The sequence below is a fragment of the Bufo gargarizans genome, chromosome 4 (genome assembly GCF_014858855.1).
Source record: "Bufo gargarizans isolate SCDJY-AF-19 chromosome 4, ASM1485885v1, whole genome shotgun sequence".
Classification (NCBI taxonomy): domain Eukaryota; kingdom Metazoa; phylum Chordata; class Amphibia; order Anura; family Bufonidae; genus Bufo; species Bufo gargarizans.
Window position 1 is genome coordinate 144,442,455 of NC_058083.1, and position 20,899 is coordinate 144,463,353.

The 20,899-nt window shown below is 44.6% G+C and overlaps 1 protein-coding gene across 1 annotated transcript in view; it reads left to right on the forward strand.

The window, feature by feature from the left end:
* The window catches only part of MED12L (mediator complex subunit 12L), a 648,568-nt gene that overhangs the window by 552,111 nt on the left and 75,558 nt on the right, over positions 1-20,899 (forward strand). Inside the window, exons 37-39 of the mRNA XM_044291042.1 lie at positions 7,268-7,429; positions 7,889-8,257; positions 16,750-16,903. Of these exons, the coding sequence (XP_044146977.1) occupies positions 7,268-7,429; positions 7,889-8,257; positions 16,750-16,903 (685 nt within the window). The remainder of the gene's footprint in view (positions 1-7,267; positions 7,430-7,888; positions 8,258-16,749; positions 16,904-20,899) is intronic.

A 20,899-nucleotide genomic window follows, 5' to 3' on the forward strand; every position in this document is an offset into this window, starting at 1 on the left:
CACACGTACTGTTCCACCATGTTAGTGAAATGTTGCCTCCTGCTAACACGTTGCGTATCAGGTGGTGGTGCAGTTAGCTGTGGCGTGTTGACAAAACTTTTCCACATCTCTGCCATGCTAACCCTGCCCTCAGAGGAGCTGGCCGTGACACAGCTGCCTTGACGACCTCTTGCTCCTCCTCTGCCTTGGCCTTGGGCTTCCACTTGTTCCCCTGTGACATTTGGGAATGCTCTAAGTAGCGCGTCTACCAACGTGTGCTTGTACTCGCGCATCTTCCTATCACGCTCCAGTGCAGGAAGTAAGGTGGGCACATTGTCTTTGTAGCGTGGATCCAGCAGGGTGGCAACCCAGTAGTCCGCACACGTTAAAATGTGGGCAACTCTGCTGTCGTTGCGCAGGCACTGCAGCATGTAGTCGCTCATGTGTGCCAGGCTGCCCAGGGGTAAGGACAAGCTGTCTTCTGTGGGAGGCGTATCGTCATCGTCCTGCCTTTCCCCCCAGCCACGCACCAGTGATGGGCCTCGAGCTGCGTTGGGTGCCTCCCCGCTGTGACCATGCTTCATCCTCATCCTCCTCCACCTCCTCCTCATCCTCGTCCTCCTCGTCCTCCAGTAGTGGGCCCTGGCTGGCCACATTTTTACCTGGCCTCTGCTGTTGCAAAAAACCTCCCTCTGAGTCACTTCGAAGAGACTGGCCTGAAAGTGCTAAAAATGACCCCTCTTCCTCCTCCTCCTCCTCCTCCTCCTCCTCCTGGGCCACCTCCTCTTCCATCATCGCCCTAAGTGTTTTCTCAAGGAGACATAGAAGTGGTATTGTAACGCTGATAACGGCGTCATCGCCACTGGCCATGTTGGTGGAGTACTCGAAACAGCGCCACAGGGCACACAGGTCTCGCATGGAGGCCCAGTCATTGGTGGTGAAGTGGTGCTGTTCCGCAGTGCGACTGACCCGTGCGTACTGCAGCTGAAACTCCACTATGGCCTGCTGCTGCTCGTGGAGTTCCACCTGGTGGGCACGTCGCATATGAGGCGCTGAGCGGGAAGGCCGAAGTTACGCTGTAGCGCAGACAGGCGAGCAGCGGCAGGATGTGAACGCCGGAAGCGCGAACAGACGGCCCGCACTTTATGCAGCAGCTCTGACATGTCGGGGTAGTTGTGAATGAACTTCTGCACCACCAAATTCAGCACATGCGCCAGGCAAGGGATGTGCGTCAAACCGGCTAGTCCCAAAGCTGCAACGAGATTTCGCCCATTATCGCACACCACCAGGCCGGGCTTGAGGCTCACCGGCAGCAACCACTCGTCGGTCTGTTGTTCTATACCCCGCCACAACTCCTGTGCGGTGTGGGGCCTGTCCCCCAAACATATGAGTTTCAGAATGGCCTGCTGACGTTTACCCCGGGCTGTGCTGAAGTTGGTGGTGAAGGTGTGTGGCTGACTGGATGAGCAGGTGGAAGTAGAGGAGGAGGACGCCGAGAAGGAGGAGGTGACAACAGGAGGCAAAGAATGTTGCCCTGCGATCCTTGGCGGCAGAAGGACGTGCGCCAAACAGCTCTCCGCCTGGGGCCCAGCTGCCACTACATTTGCCCAGTGTGCAGTTAGGGAGATATAGCGTCCCTGACCGTGCTTACTGGTCCACGTATCTGTAGTTAGGTGGACCTTGCTACAGATGGCGTTGCGCAGTGCACACTTGATTTTATCGGATACTTGGTTGTGCAGGGAAGGCACGGCTCTCTTGGAGAAGTAGTGGCGGCTGGGAACAACATACTGTGGGACAGCAAGCGACATGAGCTGTTTGAAGCTGTCTGTGTCCACCAGCCTAAATAACAGCATTTCATAGGCCAGTAGTTTAGAAATGCTGGCATTCAGGGCCAGGGATCGACGGTGGCTAGGTGGGAATTTACGCTTTCTCTCAAATGTTTGTGAGATGGAGAGCTGAACGCTGCCGTGTGACATGGTTGAGACGCTTGGTGACGGAGGTGGTGGTGGTGTTGGTGGTACATCCCCTGTTTGCTGGGCGGCAGGTGCCAACGTTCCTCCAGAGGCGGAGGAAGAGGCCGAGGCGGCAGCAGCAGAAGAGGCCGAGGCGGCAGCAGCAGAAGAGGCCGAGGCGGCAGCAGCAGAAGAGGCCGAGGCGGCAGCAGCAGAAGAGGTAGCAGGGGGAGCCTGAGAGACTTCCTTGGTTTTAAGGTGTTTACTCCACTGCAGTTCATGCTTTGCATGCAGGTGCCTGGTCATGCAGGTTGTGCTCAGGTTCAGAACGTTAATGCCTCGCTTCAGGCTCTGATGGCACAGCGTGCAAACCACTCGGGTCTTGTCGTCAGCACATTGGTGAAGAAGTGCCATGCCAGGGAACTCCTTGAAGCTGCCTTTGGGGTGCTCGGTCCCAGATGGCGGCGGTCAGTAGCAGGCGGAGTCTCTTGGCGGCGGGTGTTCTGCTTTTGCCCACTGCTCCCTCTTTTGCTACGCTGTTGGCTCGGTCTCACCACTGCCTCTTCCTCCGAACTGTGAAAGTCAGTGGCACGACCTTCATTCCATGTGGGGTCTAGGACCTCATCGTCCCCTGCATCGTCTTCTACCCAGTCTTGATCCCAGACCTCCTGTTCAGTCTGCACACTGCAGAAAGACGCAGCAGTTGGCACCTGTGTTTCGTCATCATCAGAGACATGCTGAGGTGGTATTCCCATGTTCTCATCATCAGGAAACATAAGTGGTTGTGCGTCAGTGCAGTCTATGTCTTCCACCGCTGGGGAAGGGCTAGGTGGATGCCCTTGGGAAACCCTGCCAGCAGAGTCTTCAAACAGCATAAGAGACTGCTGCATAACTTGAGGCTCAGACAGTTTCCCTGATATGCATGGGGGTGATGTGACAGACTGATGGGGTTGGTTTTCAGGCGCCATCTGTGCGCTTTCTGCAGAAGACTGGGTGGGAGATAATGTGAACGTGCTGGATCCACTGTCGGCCACCCAATTGACTAATGCCTGTACCTGCTCAGGCCTTACCATCCTTAGAACGGCATTGGGCCCCACCATATATCGCTGTAAATTCTGGCGGCTACTGGGACCTGAGGTAGTTGGTACACTAGGACGTGTGGATGTGGCAGAACGGCCACGTCCTCTCCCAGCACCAGAGGGTCCACTAACACCACCACGACCATGTCCACGTCCGCGTCCCTTACTAGATGTTTTCCTCATTGTTATCGTTCACCACAACAACAAAAATATTATTTGGCCCAATGTATTGTATTCAAATTCAGCTGAATATAAATTTGAGGCCTAGTATTTAGGCGCTGGGTGACCGGTATAGATTTACTGACAGAATTAGACTTGGAAATGCACAGTAGCGTGTCTGTGAAGTTATTCTGAATGACCCTATGTGCACCTTGAATATTATATACCCTTTTAGGGATAGATTTCAAATAGCTCTGATACAGCAGAAACCACTAAATTATGAAATTGCTAAATTGGGAATTGTATTTCAACCCAGAACAAAAAATGTGCTTTGACGGACACTAAATAACTTGCCCAGCCAGAACAGTACAGCGGTAACGACAGATTTAGCGGGATATAAATTTGAGGCCTAGTATTTAGGCACTGGGTGACCGGTATGGATTTACTGACAGAATTAGACTTGGAAATGCACAGTAGCGTGTGTGTGAAGTTATTCTGAATGACCCTATGTGCACCTTGAATATTATATACCCTTTTAGGGATAGATTTCAAATAGCTCTGATATAGCAGAAACCACTAAATTATGAAATTGCTAAATTGGGAATTGTATTTCAACCCAGAACAAAAAATGTGCTTTGACGGACACTAAATAACTTGCCCAGCCACAACAGTACAGCGGTAATGACAGATTTAGCGGGATATAAATTTGAGGCCTAGTATTTAGGCGCTGGGTGACCGGTATGGATTTACTGACAGAATTAGACTGGGATATGGCCAAAAAATAACCACACTATTGCTGGTTAAATGCACTTGGTGTGACAGCTTGACCAACCACACTACTGAGGGTTAAATGCACTTGGTGACGGGCGCAGCTTGCCCCTGATGTAGTATATGGCCAAAAAATGAACAGACTATTGCTGGTTAAATGCACTTGGTGTGACAGCTTGACCAACCACACTACTGAGGGTTAAATGCACTTGGTGACGGGCGCAGCTTGCCCCTGATGTAGTATATGGCCAAAAAATAAACAGACTATTGCTGGTTAAATGCACTTGGTGTGACAGATTCACCCTGATGTAGGCTTTAGCCAAAAAACAACCACACCATTGAGGGTTAAATGCACTTGGTGACAGGCGCAGCTTGCCCCTGATGTAGTATATGGCCAAAAAATAAACAGACTATTGCTGGTTAAATGCACTTGGTGTGACAGCTTCACCCTGATGTAGGCTTTAGCCAAAAAACAACCACACCATTGAGGGTTAAATGCACTTGGTCGCAGCTTGTGCTGGCGCACCACAAGACACAAAATGGCCGCCGATCACCCCAGAAAAAAGTGACTGACAAACGGTCTGGGCAGCCTAAAAACAGTGAGCAATTGAGTATCAGCAGCTCAATGACCCACAGCTGCAGATCGATCAATAATCAAGTCCTTTGGAGGAGTTAATCTGCCTAATCTCGCCCTACTGTCGCAGCCGCAACCTCTCCCTATGCTAATCAGAGCAGAGTGACGGGCGGCGCTATGTGACTCCAGCTTAAATAGAGGCTGGGTCACATGGTGCTCTGGCCAATCACAGCCATGCCAATAGTAGGCATGGCTGTGACGGCCTCTTGGGGCAAGTAGTATGACGCTTGTTGATTGGCTGCTTTGCAGCCTTTCAAAAAGCGCCAAGAAAGCGACGAACACCGAACCCGAACCCGGACTTTTACGAAAATGTCCGGGTTCGGGTCCGTGTCACGGACACCCCAAAATTCGGTACGAACCCGAACTATACAGTTCGAGTTCGCTCATCCCTACTCACGAGCTCCCAATTTGTTTCACATGTTCGCTCCCTGATGGCCAACCTCGGCTTAGACCCGGCATCTGTCTCCGGCCACTCCTTCCGGATTGGCGCCGCTTCTGCAGCTTCCAAGAACAGAGTTCCTGCTCACGTCATCAGGAAATTAGGGCGCTGGCACTCCTCCTGTTATTCCAGATACATACCTCACCCGAACATTGAAATGTCTCACGCCTGTCAGAATCTTGCACTATAAATGCAGTTCGTAAATAAAGTTTCTGGTGGCTTGCTCTTTTGGCCTCCTTCAGTCATCCCTACGACGTTGCGGTTACGGCACATATCAAACCGTTTAGTTAACTACCAGTTAGGGTCCCGGTACAGGGGTAGCCCCGACCACAAGTTTTAAGGCCGATTCATTGGCCTGTATTTGTGGGAGGGGCTCTGCCATGCTATTTAGGTTCCATTCCCCCTCCCCTACATCCTACGTCTGCTCAACACACCCACCCTTCCCACCCTCCTTTTCATCATCTCACCAGGGGATGGCCTCCTTCAGTCATCCCTACGACGTTGCGGTTACGGCACAAATCAAACCATTTAGTTAACTACCAGTTAGGGTCCCGGTACAGGGGTAGCCCCGACCACAAATATATGTCAATCAATTTTCAGCTTTCAGAGGTGGTAGTACAAAGTTACAATATTAAAATGTGTTCCTATGTGTGCCCTAGTCACACATTCGGGATTTCATGAGGATTTTGGAGCAGTTTATGTGCCAAAATACTCATCAAATCAACTATAAACCACATACATTGCATGCGAATGGGGTTTTGTAATCTGTGTAGATTTTTTCCTTGCAAGCAAGGTATTTGTTGTAGATTCTGTACAGATTGGCCCCACACAGATCAATCCCATCAAATGGAGCAAATCCTTGAGCACAAAACTGCATATCTGTGGTATAAATCTGAGTGTCAGTCTCAGATTTCTGTCATGGATCCTCTGGTAAATATACATATCAAATTTGCCATAGGAAAATGAAACACATGTTAACATTGTCATAGATTACAGGGAGAGAATTTCAGTTACAATTCAAATTGACAATAATACTTACAGAATGATGCTATATACAGTACCCTAAGCATAAATAGTACCACTATACTGCACACAATTTCCTGCTTGCACCGCTTCTCTGATTAGCAGAATAAGAGCACAGGCTCTGCTTCAGAACAGCGTCTGTATTTTTATTTATTTTTTAAATAAAACAGTATACTGCAAACTATTAATTTTACATCAAGAGATTATGAAATGAAGACATGGTCTGAGTTAAAGGAGTTGTCCAGCTTAAAACAAAATGGCAGCTGTATTTGTGATAACATAGTGAAAAAATCCCTTCTCACCTTTTTAATCCCCTTCAGTTCCATTGGTCCACCACCAATTTACTATTGGGGTCATTTATCAAACTGGTGTTAAAGGGGTATTCCCATCTTCAGTGTTAATACTTACCTTCATCAAGCGCGACGTCCACTTCCTGCATTCGGCTGGGCTTGAGTGACGTGTTCTCCCGGCCAGGCCACGCTTGCGCAGGAGACTGAAGTTTTTCTCCCGGCCGCGCCGCGCAATGTCCTGAACAAGCACACAGTGCATGGGCCATGGTGACTTATTCCTGGCCTGTATAGTACAGAGCCGGCGTGAACGTTCACAGCTCTGTAATATACTGGCCAGTAAGAAGTCATCATGGTGCGTGCGCGTTCAGGACATTGCGCGGCCCGATCGGGAGAGAATCTTCAGTCTTCTGCGCAAGCGTGACCCAGCGGGATTCGACAGGAGAGGTGGCCGTAACCAGGGGAGACGAAAGACAACATCAGGTAAGAGGGGCCTTATTTTCTCAAAAAGGATGGGAATTGGGTAATAAAATGTATTTAGAAAAATGATCACTGTCAAATCATTAACATATTTAACAGTGATCATTATGATGGGAATACCCCTTTAAGTAGAACTGGCTTAGTTGCCCATATCAGCCAATGAGATTCTACCTTTCATTTTTGACAGCTCTTTTGGAAAATGAAAGCGGTCATTTTAGCATGTATAGCCATAAACCAGAGGTGAACCTTAGACCAGAGCGTAGATCGGCAGGGTTTGTGATAATGTACCTGTGTTGGCAATGCAGTGATTGCCATATCTCATGGAGGAATGCCTTACAGTTGCATAGCAGAAGCTGCTAGTCAAAGGTGATGTCAAATTGATGTTTAACAATGTCCTGTCTTATATTTTCTATGGTGGATGCTTGACATGCATGTTGTGATCAACTGTACCTTCTATCTCCTAACAGAAAGAACTTGGTGATAAACGATCGGAGAGCATCGATAAAGTCCGCCAACTTTTACCATTGCCAAAACAGACCTGTGATGTCATTACCTGTGAGCCCATGGGATCCCTCATTGACACAAAGGGCAACAAAATTGCTGGATTTGACTCTATTGACAAGAAACAAGTGAGACCATGCACTTTATGTAGATGACTGTCTCTTATAATTATTGCATGTTTTCTGCAAAGAGTAAATAGAAAAATATAAGGAGCATGCTTCTGACTTTTTAGTAGGACCTAAAATGTAGCCTCTCCATCCATTCTTCATATTTATATATTTTGGTTTGGTATATTGACTTGCTTATTTTCACAATCTGTGCACAGTCTGTATCTACAGCAGGCATGCTCAACCTGCGGCCCTCCAGCTGTTGTAAAACTACAACTCCCACAATGCTCTGCTGTAGTCTGATAGCTGTAGGCTGTTCAGGTATGCTGGGAGTTGTAGTTTTGCAACAGCTGGAGGGCCGCAGGCTGAGCATGCCTGATCTACAGTATAGAAAATGTCCACATACATTGCCCAGCTACATTAAGGAAAGTGCATACAGTGTAGGAAATGCAGTAATGATAATGTTGCTCTTTTTCATAGGGCCTTCAGGTTTCAAATAAACAGAAGGTATCTCCTTGGGACCTTTTTGATGGTCACAAAAACCCAGCTCCTCTCTCCTGGGCTTGGTTTGGAACCGTTCGTGTGGATAGAAAATCAATAAAATATGAAGAGCAGCATCACCTTCTTCTCTATCACACTCATCCAAAGCCCAAACCTCCAAGTTACTACCTGGAACCATTGCTACTTCCTCCAGAAGAAGAAGATGAGGAAGATGAACCTTCGACCCCAGTGTCTGCAGGCCTAGAGGGGAAGGCAACAGACTATTCTGATCCTGGTAAATCAATAAATGATGAAGAAAAGAAATCCAAAAGCAGAAAGCGCAAGAGCAAGGCCAACCCTCGAACAGATGTATGTTACTATTTAATTCCTTGTGTGCTCCTAATTTGTAGCAGAGCTCTTACACGTCCCAGCTTTAGACCACAGATCTTTGAATTAGTTTGTAGTTCATTTACTCAATCAAAAGCTGTTTTTTTTCTCATGTTCTTTGATGAGCAGCTCATCAAGATGAGAAAACTAGACTACAAAGTAGGAAGCATAGCATTTGATGGATTTATTGCCAAAATAATTATATACTAAAAACAGATGAAACACTGCAGTAAACACATAGAGGACATATCCACAGCTTAGATGTGTCTGCATAAAATAGATCAAATTATTCTCAATCAGTTCTGTAAAACCCAACTTAATGTTCTCCAATTTCTTTTCTGAAATTAACTCTCACAATATAATGTAGCTCTGCATAAACTTAACAGGAGACATTCTTTTTTTTTTTCCAATGAAAGCATTAACAAGAAATCATATATTAATATTAAAGGTTTTCTACAGGACTTATTCATTGATGACCTATCCTTACGATGGGTCATCAATATCAGTTCAGTTCCCCACACCCCAGGCGATCAGCTGTTTTTACTTTGACCAGGCACCAGATTTACACAGCTCCATATACTGTGCAGCGTCCATGCCGGGATATTGCAGCGATCCTCCTATTCACTGCGTATTACAGCTCACTGTACAGTTTGGTTATCTCTGCCTACACCTAACCCTCAATTACGAGGGTTATTCTGATCTCACCCATGAAAGGCTAAGATGAGTCCTACAGCAGTGAATAGAGAGGATGCTGCACATGCGCAATGTTTGTCCTGTCCCTAGCAAGGCCCTAATATAGGAGCAGGTCCCAGAGATTCAACCAGCAGCTGCTGGACATTTATGACATATACTATGCCATAAATGTCCTACACATGACAACCCCTTTAATAGCAGCTTCCTACTGTTTGCATAAAAGGGACTGCGCTGATTTTATAGCTTACAATACCTGATGTCAGATGTATAAAGAGGTATAAGTAGGGTTCTGTATACGGAGTTATTTGAGAGGAAGAGGCCATATAACTTTCTTGCACAGGTCTTCTGCTGTCTGTGTCCTCCCCTTGATATGCACAAGAAAACCATGGTTATCACTGACTTGCTGCATCTAGGTGCTCATGGTAGATTTGGGCCCCTTTGCAGGTTTTGCTTGTAGGGCCCCATGTTTGCGTGCTGTGCCTCTGTCAGCTATACTTAGAACAGTGAACTGTTCCTGTGAAGCTTATGCGGCTGCAGAACGTTAAAATGAGTAACAGTTGTGAAATATCCGAGTACATTTTTTGCAATGTTCATACATGTGCATTTAGTAAGAAGCAAGACGATGCCAAATATGCTGCACAATCTCAGACTGACATTTGGATCATGTTACATCCCCTCCACTGTCTCTCTGTACTCACTACAACCGCACAGACATTTCTGGTTCCTGAGGCTAGAGGTAAAAGTGGAGACCAGAAAGGAATGAAAAACCCACAAGTCTTTTCCATGATACAGATATGGAGGTTAAATTCTAATAAGCAATCCTCCATATACCTTAGACCAAGGATGCTCAACCTGTGGCCCTCCAGCTGTTCTAAAACTACAACTCCCACTATGCCCTGCTGTAGGCTGTTAGCTGTAGGCTGTCTAGGCATGCTGGGAATTGTAGTTTTTGAACAGCTGGAGAGCCGCAGGTTGGGCATCCCTACCTTAGACTGTAGGTAACAACCCTGGCATTGTGACCATTAGATTGCCAGCTTGTGCCCTATCCGGGACTTGTTAACTGTTCATGTAAAACTGTGATACATAGGAAGCAGAAAGGGGACCTGATGAAAGTTATGGCAGTGCAACCTATGGTAATTATTCCAGCCATTGCTGTTTTGCCACTTTTTTGCTGCTTACTTGCTGCAGTGCTTTTCCTCCCTATCTGATGTGCATTTTTCTCTGCGGAGAATCTGCAGCACACTAACCACATGTGAACCCACACTCAGAGAGGTTATTACAGTTAATAAAGAGCATTCATTTCACATGACATTTTTACATTGAGCTCTATGTGCAGCGTGCCCTCTGAGGAGCAGGTGCAGAAGATGTTAGTGGCCCGTGTTGTGGGTCACGGTGTCCTACCTCAGACTGTTGCTCCCTGGGGTTCGATACAGTCAAAAAAATGATACTGAAAGGGACCAGGCAGAGATTGTAGAACAAAAAATGTCTCTCTTTACTGAGTGCAAGAAACAGATAGCAGCACCTCCAACAGCAGTTCATAGTGCAATTCTTTCCTCCCAGATAATGGATTATGGCGGCTGGCAATGTGGGAGAAGAAAACACTCAGAAATTTGCTAGCTGACAAAGTCTTTCTCTGGATTCCCTTCCCTACGGCTTTACTCGGGCACCTGTGGCTATATGTGTCCATTGTGTGATGCAGGCTTCTAGCTATGCCTGCCCTGAACTTTGATGGTGTCTGAATGTATTTCCCACCACCTTGCAGTAAAGTCTTGATAGCTTGATTGCTTGATCACTTAACACAACTATGCTGTACAAATCTTCTATGGCCCAGGGCCCTGCAGTCTCTCTGAGTCAATTATATCCTCTTAGATGGGCCAACTCTGTGATCCACCTGGACTAGGGGAGCAGAGGATGGATCGCATGCTCCCTCACTGATCAACTTTCCTCTCTAAAAGTGACTCTCAACTTGCTCTGCCCCACCATTGGCAGGAAGTTGGACCAGCCCTGTCCTACCATGTTTCTATATGGATATGCATGCAAACATTGCACAGCTGTGGAAGACAAAGGGGGCAATTTATCAAACTGGTGTTAAGAAGAACTGGTTTAGGTGCCCATAGCAACCAATCAGATTCCTCCTTTCATTTTTTAAAGGAGCAGTCAAAAATGAAAGGTGGAATCTGATTGGTTGATATGCGCAACTAAGCCAGTTCTACTTTACACTGGTTTGATAAATCACCCCCAAAGTATTGAAATAATGTGCATTACAGACTAAGGCCTCCTGCACACGAACATGTGCCCCCCGTGGCTGCGGGCAGCAATGCACGAACACCTACCGCGGGGCAGCCGCAGCGGATCGCGGACTCATTCACTTTAATGGGTTCGCGATCCGTCCATTCCTCAATAAGATAGGACATGTTCTATCTTTTTGCGGAACGGAAGTACGGGACGAAACCCCACGGAAAAACAATGAGGCCGTCTGTGCCCCTCTACCTGATATCTTTGCCAGTTACAGACTGCTGTAAATTTCAGCTATAATTCATGCCAGTTTTATGGCATGGATTATGACAAATGTGTTTGCCAAAGACACCCTTTCCCTTGTACTGAGCCCACCCACCTTTTTGAAAAGTGCAATGTGCAGTGTAAAATTCCACTAAATTACACATTTTTGTGCAAATTGTCGCTTTTCTACCCCAGAAAACTGGCATGAAGATTTAATAAATTCCTCCTGTCCTATATCAGCAAATATAGTCATTTATGTAGTTATTCTTCCTTATTATATAGCACTACCATATTCTGCAGCACTGTATAGAGAATGCCATCAGACATACCAGTCCCTGCCTCCATGGGGATCACAATCTAATTTCTCTATCTCAAACACAAGCACTTCCAGATGAAGTAAAAATGCTGAAGCATCTTTTCTTAAAACTCTGCCTTGTGAAAGATTCTCATCTCTTTCTCCTGGAAATGCACTGAAATAAATTCACAACTGGGTGTTACCCAGCCCCTTGTCAATACAGAGTGCCGCTAAATACTCTGACTCAGCATGGATTGGACCATGTGGAAGGGCGGACAAGCCCTCCTCAACCCATTTCTGACTCTTGATTTTCCCTTTTTATTCCCGGCCTTCCCAGAGCCATAATTTTACTTTTTTATATTTCCCTTCACATAGCCGTGTGGTGGCTCATTTTTTGCAGGGCAAGTTTTACTTTCTAATATGGAACCACTAAATATTGTACAAACCGGATTCCAAAAAAGTTGGGACACTAAACAATATGTGAATAAAAACTGAATGCAATGATGTGGAGATGGCAAATGTCAATATTTTATTTGTAATAGAATGTAGATGACAGATCAAACGTATAATCCGAGTAAATGTATCATTTTAAAGGAAAAATACGTTGATTAAAATTTTCACGGTGTCAACAAATCCCCAAAAAGTTGGGACAAGTAGCAATAAGAGGCTGGAAAAAGTAAATTTGAGCATAACGAAGAGCTGGAAGACCAATTAACACTAATTAGGTCAATTGGCAACATGATTGGGTATAAAAAGAGCTTCTCAGAGTGGCAGTGTCTCTCAGAAGCCAAGATGGGTAGAGGATCACCAATTCCCACAATGTTGTGCAGAAAAGATAGTAGAGCAATATCAGAAAGGTGTTACCCAGCGAAAAATCTATCATCATCAACTGTGCATAACATCATCCGAAGATTCAGAGAATCTGGAACAATCTCTGTGCGTAAGGGTCAAGGCCGTAAAACCATACTGGATGACCGTGATCTCCGGGCCCTTAAACGACACTGCACCACAAACAGGAATGCTACTGTAAAGGAAATCACAGAATGGGCTCAGGAATACTTCCAGAAACCATTGTCAGTGAACACAATCCACCGTGCCATCCGCCGTTGCCAGCTGAAACTCTACAGTGCAAAGAAGAAGCCATTTCTAGGCAAGATCCACAAGCTCAGGCGTTTTCACTGGGCCAGGGATCATTTGAAATGGAGTGTGGCAAAATGGAAGACTGTTCTGTGGTCAGACGAGTCACGATTCGAAGTTCATTTTGGAAATCTGGGACGCCATGTCATCCGGACCAAAGAGGACAAGGACAACCCAAGTTGTTATCAACGCTCAGTTCAGAAGCCTGCATCTCTGATGGTATGGGGTTGCATGAGTGCGTGTGGCATGGGCAGCTTGCATGTCTGGAAAAGCACCATCAATGCAGAAAAATATATTCAGGTTCTAGAACAACATATGCTCCCATCCAGACTTCATCTCTTTCAGGGAAGACCCTGCATTTTTTAACAAGATAATGCCAGACCACATTCTGCATCAATCACAACATCATGGCTGCGTAGGAGAAGGATCCGGGTACTGAAATGGCCAGTCTGCAGTCCAGATCTTTCACCTATAGAGAACATTTGGCGCATCATAAAGAGGAAGGTACAACAAAGAAGGCCCAAGATGATTGAACAGTTAGAGGCCTGTATTAGACAAGAATGGGAGAGCATTCCTATTTCTAAACTTGAGAAACTGGTCTCCTCGGTCCCCAGACGTCTGTTAAGTGTTGTAAGAAGAAGAGGAGATGCCACACAGTGGTGAAAATGGCCTTGTCCCAACTTTTTGGGGATTTGTTGACACCATGAAATTCTGATTCAACATATTTTTCCCTTAAAATGGTACATTTTCTCAGTTTAAACTTTTGTTCCGTGATTTATGTTCTATTCTGAATAAAATATTAGAAGTTGGCACCTCCACATCATTGCATTCAGTTTTTATTCACGATTTGTATAGTGTCCCAACTTTTTTGGAATCCGGTTTGTATATCATGAAGTGGGAAGCTAATAAAAAATCCAAATGTGGTGGAATTGGAGGAAAAAAACAAGCAATTCTGCCACAGTTTTATGTGTTTTGTTTTTATGGAAGGCAAAACCTTCATTCTCTGTTTCAGTTCAATTAGGCCTCATGCACACGACCGTTGTTTTGGTCCGGATCCATGTGGCTTGGATGCAGACTTATTCACTTCAATGGGGTCGCAAAAGATGCGGACAGCACCCTGGACAAGAATAGGCAGTTATATCAGTTGATGTCCGTGCCGTTCTGCAAATTGCGGAACGCACCCAGACGCCATCCGTGTTTTGCGGATCCGCAATTTGCAGACCGCGAAACATACAACAGTCATGTGCACGAGGCCTTACAGTAATGTTTTAATACTTTAAAAAAAAATCTTTGCTTTGTCATATTCTGACCCCTATTACGTTTTTTTTTAATGGTTATCTCTATGGAGCTGCGTGAGGCCTATTTATGTAGCGATCTGTAGTTTTTATTGATATCATTTTGATTTTCATCACTTTTTATTCCATTTTTATTTTTGACGTGCTAAAACAATATCAAATTGGCCGTTTTAATTTAGCTTTTTTGTTACACCGTACAGCATAAGTATTTTTATAGTACAAATGTTTTGGATTATAGCAATGCTAATGATGTTTTTTTTTTATTGCTTACTTATTTTCATTTTTAATATGGAGAAAGGGGTGTGATATGAATTTTTATACTTTTAATATATTTTTGACATTTTAAAAAACTTTTTTTTTTTTTTACTTTTATTTCAAGTCCACCTAGGGGACTTAAACATGCAATTGTCAGATCTCTTCTTCTGCAGATTGCAATTATCTTTTAGCATTGCATGGGAGATTGACTCTAGCAAGCGTCAGAGCCTTCAGAAGGCCAGAGGCTGCCACAATAACTGAATGGCTCCCTCGATCTCAGCACAGGGAAGCCATACGGGCTAAGCACTGGAATTTCACTGCCCAGATGTGGTGGTCACACCTTATCATTGCATCTGAGGGGTTAAATATCCGTAAAACAGCAGAAACCTAGCAGCTATGGTGTCCGCTCATGCATGTATAGCGAAGGTTGGGAAGGGGTTAAAGTGTGACTTTTGATATGTCATAGTAACCTATGAAAGGTTTTTATCTGTGGGGTCCAAGTGCTGAAACCCCAGCTGATCACTAAAGTAAGGAGAAAGAAGCACTCAGATGACTAGAGACGGACTCTGTCTGAGTGCTTCTAACTCAGGACTTGGACCCCCAGCGATCAAAACTAGAGATGAGCGAATTCGATTCTGCTGCTTCTCCAAATAAATTTTACAAAAAAAATCAGCTTTGTGACAAATTACTTAGTCACGAAGCGCATTTCTTTGTAAGTAGTGGGTGCAATGATCACGGCATCTGACATTAAATTGTAAAATAAAAAAATAAATAAAATCATACTTACCTCATCTATTTGATTGCGAGGAGCTGGCCACCGCCATCTTGACTGAATATCCAGAGCAAAATCTTGCACGGCCCATGATGACATCGACATGTCATCCAGCATCATACATCATACGTCACCGTGCATAGGGTTTTCTGTGGGATCGTTACTCAAGATGGCGGTGGCCGGCTCTTTACCCTCAAACGGATGAGATTTTTTTACCACCTGTAAGGCATCGTCTCTTTTCAAGGGGTCACACTCACAGATATCTCGACAGACAATGGATTTTCATGTACAAACTGTGCAATTGTTTCGTCACTCTTCTCATACAGGATAGCCCAGTTATACATCAGTGGGTGGGGTGAGGTTCCCGCACCGTCAACACATAAAACACAAATAAACTCCTGCCCGTCTAGGCACTACCTAAATAAAATGCGTCCCTACCTCACTCGTAGAACAAAGTTCAAACATGGACATCATATGCGGCTTTCCTCAGCCAACATCAATCCAGCAGCCTCCAGACTGTAGCAATTACAGTACCTTTTGGGGGATTGTGGTCCAGTAGTCCTCCCGATTCTAGCCTAGTGACTCTTTTTTTCCACAGGCTTCACTGCATCCCAAAAACTTCAGGCTATACCCTGGTCTTGTGGCCCCTCAGCCTTGCTAGCTGAGCCCACACACCCAGAGTCTCAGCAGGACTCTGCTTCACAAACACTCTTTCTCTCTCTCCCCAGACTGACACACTGGGAGGTGCTTTATGTCGGCCTGATTACAGCAGGCCTCACCTGCGATCACCTCAGGTGACAGGAAAACATGCCCTGGCCCGGAATGAGGGGGTGGATTGGAAGGTCCCATTGCCAAACCTACCATCCCAATCCAATAAAATCCAGCCCTGAACAAATAAATAAAATAGCTTCAGCAACTAGGTTTTCTGAAGCCAGCACCATCTTCCTGGACTTCACTTATCTCACCTAGATGAGATATTCACCCCTTCCAGGGCTTCACCGTACACATCACTGTTCACATTGCCACACACCATTTAGGGAAAATCGATTTGTTACCACAAAGCATAAGGAAATTTGGCTTTGGGGCAAATCAAATTTTTCCTAAACGCTTAACATTAATCCAAACCTTTGATATGTCACTATACAACATATCTATAGTTTTATGAAAGTACAGGTGCACTTTAAGAGTTTACAAAGGTGTAATATGTTTGCATGTAATATTATTATAAATTCAAAGGACATGACTGAAAATTTACCATACTGTACAGAAGAATGCCCAGTCACCTGTCTGAAAGGAACAGCAAGGGGGGTGTCAGTCCTCTGCTCTGTTCGCTCCTATGACATTATCAGCCCTGGTGATAAATACTTTTTATGGGATATCTGCTTTAAATGAGTTGTTTGAGTAAGATCTATCTTGTTTCTAATCAGAGAGTATATAATACTGGATTGTATTAATTAACAAGCCTAAAAACATAAATGCAGGTCTCTGCAAACAAAAAAATGACCCATGTTATCTTTATGTCTTATAGGAATATCCTCAAAATACTGTATATCGAGCCCCACCAAATTTTTCACCCCTGTCATCTCAAATGTTACATCAGACTCCAGTTAGTACATGGAGTTACAATGTTGCAGGGCAGCAACAGGCGAACTTCTACTTGCAGAATCCATCCTTCATATCCGGTATGTATCGTAACTATACTTGGAGTCTTTTATTACTTCATTATGGTGACAGTTCTGGCACTCCAGGACTGCATTTGAAGGGAATCTGTCACCTGGATAATCAATATTAAAGCAAATGTTTGTCCTTACAGCACTTCAGACCTTCTTTCCATAGGTTTTATTTTTCCTTGGAGCTTGCTTTATATCTTCATAAAAATCCACTTTTATCCTTATGCTAATGAGACAGTAAGGTGCCCAGAGGGGTGTTATTTCATTTAAAATGTGCCCAAGAACACCCTCCATCAAGTGCCCAGGCCTGCCCCCCTACAAAGCCCAAGCACGCCTCTCTCTTTGCTCATACACTACACCCCTAGCATCAGCCTTAACTGTTTCACTGGGCAAGCCCAGTGACGTTTTTGGGGCATGCCCAGTGAAACGGTTGATGCTGATGCCCTCTGTTAAGTTGGAAGAGTGCAGGCTCCAGCACTGTTCGTCACTGCGCCTGTTGGTGATGCTGAAGGGAAAGGGTGGGCAGGGTTATCGGCTACTAGCGACGTAACCAGGTAGATGGGCCCGAAATATTTTTGATCAATTATATTCGCAAAGAGCTTCTAGCTGCATTTGCAGTAAGTATGACCACCAAGTATTTATTCTTTCAGTGTTTGCTTATATCTTTGTGCAATTGACTAGCAGAGTGCTGTTACCTGTAGTTCTACTAATCCAATTGTGTTTCAGCCAAGGTAGCGTGCACCTGCGTTCTCATGTTCACTTATTATGGAGGTGCTGGTTCGTTTATTTTTTCAATATAGTCAAGCAGTCCTACCAAAATCAGCAGGTTACATACAAAATGTCAAGGGCCTCAAGTGGTAGGCTAGTTTCACACTAGCTCTAAATTGTCCGGCAGGCTGTTCTGACAGAGGTACAGCTTGCCGGAGTTCATTATATCCTAGCTTTCCCAAACAAAGATTGACTGTATTGGGATTGCCTGTTTTCGACATTAGTGCCAGACAAAAAAAACCAGGTCTCATTATAGTCAATGCCGTTTCCAGCTATGCTGGATATGATGAACTCTGGCTGGCTGTACCCCTGCTAGAAAAGCCTTCCCGCCGATTTTACTGCTGGTGTCAAATTAACCTTTTTTTATCCGAACTAAAGGGGTCATCCAACCCCTATAATGTCCCCCAAAGTGCCCGGGCACCTCATACAGGTTATACTTACCCCGCTCTCCAGCACCCGCAATGCTATGGAGGCTCGTCCCCGTTGCAGCTTGCTATTGGCTGACAGATCTGAGGCTTTGTGCCGTGCTGGAGGGTTGAGAGCTGCATGCTGGGGAAACAGGCCCCCTAAAGGCTGCTGTGGACTACTGGAGGCAGAACTGCCAGCAAGGTGACTTGTGGTATATGAACTTTCCATTGTGTGTGAATTAACACCAAGACTGCAAAGTTACAGTACGCACTGTTTTCTGCAATAAACACTGAATAAACACTGACGTTTACCAGAGCGAAAACCCACAATATAAAGATAACACATAATCCAAATGACTAGTATCACTGGCCTGGGCGTGGCTAAGCCCATGTCACTTCAATGGGGCTTACCTGTACCAGGGGCAGTGATACTATTCGTGAAGTCACTGGACTTGAGAAGGCCGAGGTGCTACTGCCAGCTCTGCTTCCTTCTCAAACAGCTGATCAGCGGGGTCCAGGGTGTCAAACCCCAGCCGATCAGATGCCAATGATCTATCCTCTGGATAGATTATTAGTAAATAAAAAAAAGCTGCAGAACCTCTTTAAGTTACACTCAAGTAAGACTGAACTACTTAAACCTACAGTACTGTGTAAAAGTTTTAGGCAGGTGTGAAAAAAGTCTTGCAAAGTAAGAATGCTTTTCAAACATAGAAGTGTTTGTTTATTTTTATTAATTATGACAATGCAAAGGAGAAATGTAAATCAGATCAATATTTGGTGTGACCACCCTTTGCCTTTAAAACAGCATAATTTCTTCCAAGTACTCACACACCTTTTGAAGGAACTTGGCAGGGAGGATGTTCCAAACATCTTGGAGAACTAACCACAGATCTTCCGTGGATGTAGGCATTCTCCAATCCTTCTGTCTCTTCATGTAATCTCAGAAAGACTTGATGACGGGGAACATCCTTGTTCTTCTTTACCCTGAGGATAGGTCATCAATATCAGATCGGAGAGGGTCCAACTCCTGACATCCCTGTCTATCAGCTGTTTGAAGAGGTTGCCTCGCTCGTATGAGCAAAGCCTTCTCTTCACTGTTTATCTGCTTACCATCGCAACTGTAGAGGAGAGCAGTGTAATTACAACTATGCCATCTCATTCACTTCAATGGAACAGCTCCTTCCTATTCAAGTGAATAGAAAGAAGCCATCCCATTAAAGTAAATCAAATTTTCCCAATCAGGTATGGAGAGCAGGTGTAATTACTGCGCCCCGAGTTGAGGTGAGTATGTATTTTTTTAAGCCCTGATAGGCTGAATGTGACCCTCAGATGCCACGATCAGCGCTGAACGCAGATCTAAGGTGTTAAATGACCGGGGCGTGGCGAAATCGCCGTTCCCCGTAAATACGCCCACTCCATACAATGGAAAGTGATTTGTTACAAAGTAATTCATAAAAAATCTAATTTATTGTTGAAGTTCGGTGAAGCAACTGAATCAAATTTTTGAAAACTTCGCTCATCACTAATTATGACCTACTGTATCCTGATCATAGGTTATCAATATCAAAAGCGGACAACTACTTTTATGACATTGGCTGTATGTTTAGGGTCTTTGTCTTGCTGCTAAATTTATTTGGAACCATGATGAATAAGTATGTGCTTGTACCAAGCTGAAAAAGCACAAATAAATGGGCAACATTGAGGACTGCAGACGCAGTGGTCAGTCAGAGAAACTTAGTGCAGCAGATGAAACATATATCATGTTTTCAGTACTCCCCTTCAAAATTGGTAGATGTCTAGCAGTGCCATCAGCTCATAACTGGCAGAAACCAGTGGTACCCAGGTACACCTATCACCCATCTACTGTTGGAGAAGTCTGTCCAGAAGTGATGTGCATGGAAGAATTGCGGCAAAAAGCTGGCAGTAGGTGCTCTTGAGTGATAAGTCTAAATTTCAAATATCTGGCTGTATCAGAAGGCCATTTGTTCGCCAAAGAGAATGGTACAATAATGAGTGTCTGCAGGAAGCAGTGAAGTATGGTGGAGGAGGTTCTTTGCAAGTTTGGGGTTGTATTTCAGCAAATGTAGTTAGTCAGGATTAATGGTGTCTTTAATATTGAGAAATACTGGCAGATACATATTCATCATGCAATACCATCAGGTAGGCATCTGATTGGTTCCACATTTATTCTGCAGCTGGACAACAACCCCAAACATAGAGCAATGTCATTAAGAACTATTTTCAGCATAAAGAAGAAAAATTGGGGTCATTTATCAAACTAGTGTAAAGTAGAACTGGCTTAGTTGCCAATGAGATTCCACCTTTCATTTTTGACAGCTCCTTACCAGTTTGATAAATGACCCTAAATGAGTACTGGAAGTTATGATATGGCCCCAGTGCCATGATCTCAAAATCATCAAGTCTTTCTGGGATTACATAAAGAGACAGAAGGATTGGAGCAAGCCTACATCCACAGAAGATCTGTGGTCAGTTCTCCAGGATATCTGGAACAACCTCCCTGCCAAGTCTGTTTTGAAAGAAAAGAGTGGTCTCCCCAAATTTTGATTGGATTTCTCTTTTGTTCATTCACTTTGCATTTTGTTATATGATAAGAAAAAAACACTTCTATTTTTGAAAGTATTTTTACTTTGCAGCATTTTTTTCAAGACCTGCTTGAAGCTTTTGCACAGTATATGAATGTATATTGAAAAATACCGTATATATCATAACCATTGTATAATACCCTACGTTTTATTTTGTGGAGCTTTATTTTCCAGATATTATTTAGTTATGTGTATAATGTCATGTTTTCAAGACTTCTTTACCTGTTGAC